Genomic DNA, 9,617 nt, shown 5'->3' with positions numbered 1-9,617 from the left:
GCCTTCCTAGAGTCCAAGCTTCTAGACATTTATTCCTCCCTCTCCCTACACCATTCCGGCTATAGCTCCTCTTTGTGTTCGTGCAATTAATTTCCTCTAAGTCAAAAGCTCTGTGTACTCTTGTTCTCCGTAGAACAAAGGTGTATCTAGATCCTACCAGAAATGGGTTTCTTAGGAATTTGGTTTTCTTTTATAATAACCTAAGAGGTAATCTGGTTTTGTATTTTAAAAGTATTACTTTTTCTTATTTCCTTAAGCTTTTAGAAATTTCCCTTTTAGTTCTTCTTTCTGAGATGAATCATCTTAAAACTATTCTCCGTTTTGAATTACGAGTAGCCAAGGTAAAACATCCAATCTTCAGTCTACTTCCACGTATGACTGCAACAAAATCAGACCAAATACTAAAGATCTGCGTTTGCTGTTTTTGCTTTTGTTTTTTTACCACACTGAAAGTTTGAAGTTTTGTGAACCTTCTTGGTAAAACATTCCAATTTCTTACACCCTTTAATGAGGAAGCTCTCTTAAAAGACTAATTTGAAAATTTCAGTATTCAGTACAGGTCATTTCCTTATTAACCATTAGTATTCAATATTATGGTGCATACTTCTTACAGATTAATTTATATTTGCCATATTAAGACTCTGACTTTTTTGCTCCACCGCTTATATTTTTTTGTTTTTCCCCAACCCGTACAAATAAAAGAGTGGACTATATATATGAAATGGCTGAAGCTCTACTTCTATTATTAAATAGACAATGTCCCAAATTACTTTTTTTTTTTCCAAACTGTCTCAATAGCATCAGCTAGTGATAGAAACTCCAGAGAGAATGGGACCAAAACCCACAATGAGCCCCACGGACTCTGACAGCAAAGAGAAAAAAGAGAACACGAAAATCCCCTCACCCGGGGGCCCCTTTTGTGTCGTTCCTGCCAACGCAGCAGCCCTCCTGCTATATAGACCCGCGCGCCCGCCCCTCCGCACTGAACTCGCGTCCCCGCATCCAGCAGCCATGGGGAAGGTGAGCCCCGCGCCGGCGGGAGGGGCCCGCAGCCGGGCTGGAGGCCAGGCCTCTGAGCCCTGTCCTTCCCTTCCCTGCAGATCACCTTCTACGAGGACCGGGGCTTCCAGGGCCGCCACTACGAGTGCAGCAGCGACCACTCCAACCTGCAGCCCTGCTTCAGCCGCTGCAACTCCATCCGGGTGGACAGCGGCTGCTGGATGCTCTACGAGCAGCCCAACTACTCGGGCAGCCAGTACTTCCTGCGGCGCGGCGACTACCCCGACTACCAGCACTGGATGGGCCTCAACGACTCCGTCCGCTCCTGCCGCCTCATCCCCCACGTGAGTCCGGTTCCCCTGGGCCTGCCGTGCCCTCGGGTCACACCAGTGCTCCAGACGCAGTGGTCAGGCTGCAGGACGGTGGCCTTCTTTTGCTGGCTCTAACCGGGTTCTCTTTCCCTTTATTAATATCTTTAAGGTTTCTTTCTACTAAAATATTGAGTGATGCAATGCTCTTAATTGGAATTGTATTCTCCTTTGCTAAAATTATACTCACCTCTACTGGGCAAAAGTGGTGCACGGTATTAGAGTGTCTGTGCCACCGCTGAGGAATAAGCAACAGGTGAACTCCTCACACTCAGGTGGCCTTAGGCTAGTTACTGGGCTACTTCTCTCCTTCCTCATCTGTAAAGCGGGGTTAATAAGGGCAGTTGGTTCATCGAGCTGTGATGAGGTCAAAAGGAGATTGCCCAGCACCTGGCAAACTACCCCCTCCTCCAAATATTAACCATTATGAACATCAAGGGTCCCTCAAGTTCTGCTTTTTGATTAGGCAAAACAAATAACCAACAATGTGATTCCAGTAGCACCTGCAAAGCCCACTGCTACCCAAGTAAAGCCCAAGTAGCCTGGAATTCCACAGTTAGGGATGCTTTAATTTGCCTATGACAGAGTCCTGTGGAAAATGTACCACTCTGGGGAAGTTTGAAACCCCCTCAGAGGGCTGAAAGCCTTGATAGGACCCAGACTGGCATTAGGAGCCTGGAAATCTGGGCTTCCACTTTCCAGCCCTGACTCTTTGATTACAGCTGGAAAGCTCTAGTCATTAGTTTCTCATAAAAGAAGAAAAGACTTGGAATGGTTGCTCTATGTGTGTCAGGCTGTTGTGAAGATCAAATTAGATAACGCACATGTGAGTCCTCTGCAAACCATGGAAGATACCTTATTAGCAGTTTTTTTATACCTCCGAATGAATTGCTTATGAGAACCTTTCCTAACGAGGATTTAATGGTGGAAGAAGGAAGAAGGACTTGAGTGGATACCTGCTGGGAAGGAACAAGCAGATAAAAGAACAAGGGCTCTGGAAGAGACAGACAGGATTTGCCCAGGACTGACAGCCTGCCCTTCCATTTTTCTAAAGGTTTTATAATCTATTGATCTAGACAAGCCTCCTTCATGATCTTGAGCTTCTATTTTTATTAATTACCTAAAAGTGTTTTGCCAGACCATATAATAGAGGTGAGAACTGAAAGCTAATCGTTACGATAGCTCTTGCTTTTCAGGATTTTAGAACAGTAGGACTCAAAGCAGAAAGGAAGGGATTAAGGAGTTGCCTGGGCTGGACTGCCACCATCTGTGCTTCACTTTGGGGAAAGCAATTCCACTTCCTCTCTCCCCAGCCTCTTCTAATGCTATCGAGATTGAAAATAATGCCTTTTGCCAGGGATAGATTTGTCTTTTTATTATAATATCTAATTATTTTTATATCCTCCAAGGAGAGCTCCAGACCACCGTTTAAGTCTATAAAGGAGAGAGCACAAAGTATATATAAAAGTTGTCACTTAAGAATGGTACTGAGTAGGTACTAAATATGATTCATGTAGGTTGTGGCCCTAGAAAACTATGGAGCACCATGCAGATCTTGATCTATGTGAATGGCCCCCTCTTCAGTTTGGCAGTGTGCAATCTACCCAGCTGTACCCAGTGGCCCTGGTGGTGGCTGTCTTTTTAATTTGTCATCTTTGATATAGAAAAGATAAAAAAAAAATGCCCATTCCCCCAGCGGTGTGAGTGACTGGTTGCTAAAGGCTAGGTTTTCCGACTCATCCCATCTGCTGATTGCTGAACCCAGACCAGCTCCCACCGGCTGAGGATCTACGAGCGGGAGGACTACCGAGGCCAGATGGTGGAGCTCACGGAAGACTGTTCCTCGCTCCGCGACCGCTTCCACTTCAGTGAGATCCACTCCCTCCACGTGCTGGAGGGCTGGTGGGTCCTCTATGAGATGCCCAACTACAGGGGAAGGCAGTACCTACTGAGGCCGGGAGACTACAGGCACTACCACGACTGGGGGGCCCTGGATGCCAGAGTGGGCTCCTTGAGGAGGGCCGTGGATTTCTACTGAAATATTTTTACTCTACCGTTTTCTCCATCTGGAAGCGAATAAAATATTTCCTGTGTGTCTCCTGCAGTTATGTAGCTTTCTTTTCCTTTCAGATTCCTTGGAAAGAAAGGCTCAGCAAAAATAAAGCTGGGAATAATGTGGATTTTCTTACATGTATCAGTGGAAAGGGTGGTGTGGGGTAGCAGTTAAGAGGACAGGCTCTGGAGCCAGAATGCCTGGGTCCACATCCACTTACTAGCTATAGGCTATGGAGCAAGTTAGCACTTTTAACATTTTTGTGTCTCAGTTTTCTAATTTGTAAAAAAGGGGGTAATAATACTTTTCTCTTCATAGGAATTAAATGTGGCTTAATTAAGTTAATAGCCGTAATTCTCTTACAACGATGCCAGGCACAAAGCAACTGATATATAATAAGAACTTACAACGTAAGTGTTCCTTAGTTATTACTGAGTATCTGGACCTTGTACGTTAGTGTTTTCAAAGTGTCAGTCATGGGTTGAGGATCACCTGCAACAGAATCACCTGGGACACCAGTTAAAAGACAGAATCCTAAACCCCACCCCACAGGTGATTCATATGCAAATGAAATTTAAGAACTGCAGTTCTAAATCTAGTTTCTTGTACTACAGAATTACACCCGAAAAGATTGAACACCTCCATTTTTAGACACTGGGCTCTGTACCAGGAAACAACAATGAAGGGAGCAGAATATCCAACAGAATTTTAAAAATAATTGTCCCAGCAGCATGGTTGTGGCATGTATGTCTACACGGCCGTGGGAGCGTTGAGGAGGAAGCCCAAGATACTGTCAGAGTGTCTGAGACGCTCCTGCTGCAACTTCATCCATCCCTAGGAACGACTTTGAATTCCCACCACCACACTGAGAATTATCAAAGATCTGGCTTATTATCAAGTATCAAAGATCCGGCTCCAAAATTCTTCTGGTAAAATTTCTAACAGAATGCTAGGAAAAAGAGATTGAAACAGATTATCATACCGACATAACAGGCAAAATAACAAAGGGATTAGAACTCTGAAATATGACTGCAGTGAGACTGCTTTAGTTTGAATCTCAACTATACCTTGTATGAGCCAGGCAAGAGTCTCAGATCGGGTTCCCCCAGACACAGATCATGAACCAAGGATTCAGGAAAAGTGACTCATGGGGAAGTGGTCCCACAAGGAAAGGTGAGGGAGTTGGAGAAGCAAGATGGGGAAGAAAAAGCCAACTTCGCCGGATCCCTTGGAGAGCCTCAGAGCATGGATCATACCTCCGAGTTTCTCCCGCCTGGAGGCAAAGGATCTGGGGGCTGGTTATCCGCCAACAGTCCCCTTTGCCATTGATCACAGGGCAAGGGAAACACAAAACTCCCAGAGTCCTCACTGGCTGGTGAGGGGCAATCATCAGAAGGTTGCAGGGCAAGCGTTAGCAGCAAAGCCTGCAGAAGCTGGGCGTGAGCACTCGGAGCTGGAAAGAAGGCCTGAAAGGATCTGGGCAGAGTGTACCTCGTCAGTATAATAGGGATAGTAAAAGTCCCTCCCTTGCATGGTGTGAGGTTAAAATGATATAAAGCCTGTAAACACTAAGTACAGTGCCTGGCACATGGTAAGTGCTCACCAACTGTCTACAATTATTATTATCAACATCATCATTATCATTATTATTATTAAGTTCTATGCATTTGGGAGAAATGGCTATAAATGTTGTGGAAACACCATGAACTAATCTTGTCCCACAGGGAAGAAAGCATGGCATATACGAGGGAAACAATGAGTAATTTGATTTGACCGAAGTATGAAGGGCCCAGAGAAGTAAGAGAGAAGGTAGTCTGATAGTTAAGGCCAGATCTGTGAGGGAAACAGCATTAGTCATCAGACCTTGGCTGAGACAGAAGTGATATTGTCAGTAGGCTCAGAACCAGCATCTAGAGCCTAAGCTCTAAAGCCAAAAGCATTTTAAAAAATAAAAGGAGAGCAATGGAACAAGCAAAATTATTTCAAATCCACATAAGCAAAAACCAGTAAAGGAGAAGCGTTAGTACAAAACACTAACACCGCTGCTTCCTCCACAAGTAATGTGACCCCGTTCTCCTCCAAGAGGCCGAAGCTAGCTGCCTACTCAGACCTGTGAACTGGAAAAGGTGATTGTGTAGGGGCTTCCCAGGTGGCACAGGGAACACGGGTTCGAGCCCTGGTCCGGGAAGATCCCACATGCCGCAGAGCAACTAAGCCCGTGCGCCACAACTACTGAGCCTGCGCTCTAGAGCCCGTGAGCCACAACTACTGAGCCCGTGTGCTACAACTACTGAAGTCCACTCGCCTAGACCCTGTGCTCCACAGCAAGAGAAGCCACCGCAATGAGGAGCCCGCACTGCACAACGAAGGGTAGCCTCCACTCCCCGCAACTAGAGAAAGCCCGCACACAGCAACGAAGACCCAACGCAGCCAAAAATAAATAAAATAAATAAATTCTTTTAAAAAAAGAAAAGGTGGTTGTGTAATAATCAACACAAGCTATTTAAAACCTTTACATTTTCACTGGCACTCCTTCTCACATTACCTTTCATTAAAACTATTCCAATAGCTTCTTAACTTAGTTACTTTCTCCTCGGCGCTTCCAGCTCTCGTTAAAAAAAAACTTTTTTTCTCTAAGAACAAAACTAGAATATTGAATACATTATTTGGGGATATGGGTTGCTTCTGTTAGGATTAATTGCTAAGGTTATTTGAAGAAACTTGAAAATAAAAAGAAAGAGGAAGGGGAGAGGGAGAAAACAGAGAGATACTAGCGATGAGAGAATGGTGGCTCAGGACAGGGTGTGGCATTTATGGAGGTGAAAAGTGGTGAGATTCTGAACATATTCTGAAGGTGCAGCCAACAAAAACTCTTGCTGGATTCAATGTGGAGGTGAGAGAGAGGTTTGGTCTGAGCAACTGGAAGGAAGGAGTTGCCTTCAACCCAAACAGGGAGAGCTGCAGAGGAGCAGGTTTGTGGAGGAAAACCAGGAGGTCCCATTTTGGACAAGATGAGTTTGAGGTGTCCGTGAACATCTAAGTGGAATCGTTAACCAGGCAACTGTTTATACTAGCCTGGAGTTCAGGAGAGAGGCTGGGCTGGAGATCTACTTTTGTAAGTCATTGGTGGGTAGATGGTATTGAAAGTTATAAGTCTGAACAGGATGCCCAAGGGAGTGAGTGTAGGTGGAGAAGCCTGGGGTGCACTCCAGCTTTAAGAGCACAAGACAAAGAAGAATGTATGGGTCAGGGAAAGCTAAATGCTGTAACAAAGAGCACCAACAGTTCAGTGACTTACACAATAAAAGTTTTATCTTTCATTTAAAAAAATAATAACATAAAATTTTAAACAATAAACAGAGGTTTTTTGTTTTTGTTTTTGTTTTTAACATAATGACTTTTTAGCTAGTTCTTCAGACCAGATACATCCAGAAACATTGAAGTCAGCAGGAACAATGCCAATATAATTAGAGAAGTGGAATCTAATTGTTTTATATCACTTTTAATTTTTTGCCCATTATACTAAGAAGTACTACATACAGATTCATCAAGGAAATTTGGAAAATTGTAATGAATACTTAAAAATACCAGGATGCCCTGTATACATCTATAAATCTCCTTCAGTTTGAACATAAATGTGATTATGAATAAAGCTGTTATAAACAAACAAACAAAAAATACCAGGGTGCCTATGCACCCACATTTAGAATTACTAAGAGAGAGAGAGATTAAGGACTTCGAAGCTGTGGTAAGTAGAGCGACAGAGGCCTGGTGCACAACTGCCTAGATTTACTTCCTCTTAGATGAGAGCACCACCCAGTGCTCACCAGAAGGAAGGCAGGTATGGTTTAAAAGTTTGTCCCAACATCACAATTGGTAAGAGATTATTTTGCACCTTTTAAATATACTGTTATGCCGTGTAGGCAAGGTAAACTTATAATTTAGCCGAAGAGCTTATTAAGTAAGTGTAAATTGTACTCAAATAGCAATGTTTGAGAGCTTTGTGACACAGCATAGGCATTTCCTAAGAGAAGGTGAAGAAAGGCATGATGGTTGGTCTGTGTTCACCGGAGCGGCTGTGGTCCTTTGGAGAAGGGAATCCAGCATTTGTTTGTGCCTTTTCACAGAGTCTATGTCTTCTCCTCCATCTCTCAACATCTGACAGATCCATTTCTAATTTATGAAACTTTGAGTTCATGAGTTAGATAGATCCCATACCCTTGTTCAGATACTTCCTTCACTTTCACCTTCAAGCTCAACACCTATTTACTTATGATTTCTCAACCAACTCTTTTTTACATCCTTTCCATTTTTTCTTACCATTGTATATGAGTAGTTCTTTTACCAGAATATTGATTCATCTCTTTTAGAAAACAGGGACAGCTATGCCACATGTCATTGGCTGACTTCCTCTGTGTCTCTATCCCTCTCTCAGTGTCTACAGACATATATGGTTGTTCATAACCCACTGGTCTTAAAATGTCTCAGATCAATCTAGGTGTATTCAGACATGATGAGCAGTGTGTAGGGCAGTTCCTCTGCCCATCCTTGCATTTTAAAGCCACGACCTTGGCTCTTTAGAATAACACCCAAGCTTGCGTCTTGAGGCTGCTTTGAGCAGTATCCTCCAAACGATGTTTGTCTTTCTGCCTGAATCCTCCCACTGCCAGCTTACGCTGGTCTCAAAGGTGGGAATTGGGGACTGTTGACAGAGCGCATAAATATAGCTCCTGTTCTCATAGCCTTTGGGCTTTGTTAAGAGTTCCGGAAAATTTTCACCACGCGTACCACATGAAAGGGGACCGCTGCAAATCAGCCCAGATCCCAGAGCCCTACTCAGACTTTGTGGCTACCTGCCTCACCCTCTCAGAGTCCTGACTTGGAAAATAAGATAAACCCTGTTGTACCTCATCAGCTTTTCTTTCCTTGAAATCAGACTAGTCCATTCTGAACTAAGTCTCACCAGATCCTTCATCATGGTTTCCAGGTCCTACAGCTCACTTTTTGCACCACTTTTGTTCTTGAAAACTCTTCCTCTTTAATACATACTTAATCTGGCTTTTTTTTTTTTTTTAAAGAACTTCCCTTTTATTTATTTATTTATTTTTGGTCACACCACACGACATGTGGGATCTTAGTTCCCCAACCAGGGATCAAACCCACGCCCCCTGCACTGGAAGGGCAGAGTCTTAACCACTGGACCGCCAGGGAAGTCCCTTAATCAGGCTTTATTTAAAATGTTTCTTTTCCCCCTTCATCCTCCATTATAATCCTCCATTCAAGGATTCACAGTACTCAATTTTGCCTTTAAGAAGCAGCAGCACTAGAATTGGGCGATTGGGATTGACATGTATACAGTGATGTGTATAAAATTGATGACTGATTAAAAAAAGAAAAAAATAATAAATAAATAAATAAATATTTAAAAAAAGAAGCAACAGCACTAGGAAAAAAAAAAAGCAGCAGCAACAACAGATTTCAACTCAACAAATTTAAATTAACTAATAATCATTACAACTTCTAAAATGCTTCCGCGTTCACAGTTACAGTTTACCATAACCCTCTAGCTGGTTTTCTGTTAGAAGCATTGCTCCTGAATTCTCAAGAGCTAATTTTGGGAATCAAACTTAGGTACTAACATTACCATCCACTAGCTGTGAGACATCAGGCAAGCACTTAACCTCTCAGCTGCAGTCTTTACAGCTGCCTAATGGGGCTAATCATAGAAGCCACCTCATGGGGCGTTTGTAAGATGTAAATAATAACATAGTGCTATAAAATGCCTGACATATAGTAACTCATTAAATGTTAACTATTGTCGTTACATTTTATCTTTTTATTGTCCTAAGTATTGTATTTTGCACTTGTTGTGGACTTTTAAAAATTATCAAGAAGCCCAAAGCTTGGCTAAAAATAATGTAATTATAAGAGTATGTAAGGGAGCTATAGTACCTAGAATACAGGAAATAATAGATCTACTGTTCTCCAAACTAGTCAAATAAATTTCTCATTTCTAGGCAATACATTGTAAAGGTATCATTACTAACGTCACATTTTCTAAAGAGCATACCAGAATTGTGAAGAGTCTAAAAACCATCTCCTAAGAGTAAAGAAACTGGGACTACTGAAACTGTAGAGAAAAAGTATTTTCAGATATTTAAAAGGATCCCATGTGAAAAAGAGCCCAGACTAATTTT

The 9,617-nt window shown here is 42.7% G+C and overlaps 1 protein-coding gene across 1 annotated transcript; it reads left to right on the top strand.

The window, feature by feature from the left end:
- The first annotated feature begins 1,125 nt into the window (after positions 1 to 1,125).
- On the top strand, positions 1,126 to 4,097 carry LOC309663378 (gamma-crystallin F). Its single transcript, XM_082467373.1, has 2 exons — positions 1,126 to 1,343; positions 3,133 to 4,097. Exons 1-2 carry the CDS (start codon positions 1,221 to 1,223, stop codon positions 3,403 to 3,405), a joined length of 396 nt encoding a protein of 131 aa, XP_082323499.1. The 5' UTR covers positions 1,126 to 1,220; the 3' UTR covers positions 3,406 to 4,097.
- Positions 4,098 to 9,617: the final 5,520 nt, after the last annotated feature.

Source organism: Balaenoptera physalus, assembly GCF_965194825.1.
Source record: "Balaenoptera physalus genome assembly, chromosome: 6".
NCBI classification, from domain to species: Eukaryota; Metazoa; Chordata; class Mammalia; order Artiodactyla; family Balaenopteridae; genus Balaenoptera; species Balaenoptera physalus.
This window is presented reverse-complemented; position numbering and strand designations above follow the sequence as displayed.

What these genes read in the sequence shown, in the direction of transcription:
- LOC309663378 (XM_082467373.1), top strand. Translation starts at nt 1,221, where the DNA reads ATGCTCTACGAGCAGCCCAACTACTCGGGCAGCCAGTACTTCCTGCGG. An exon ending in CCTGCCGCCTCATCCCCCAC is followed by an intron (nt 1,344 to 3,132) that starts GTGAGTCCGGTT and finishes TGCTGAACCCAG; the next exon opens with ACCAGCTCCCACCGGCTGAG.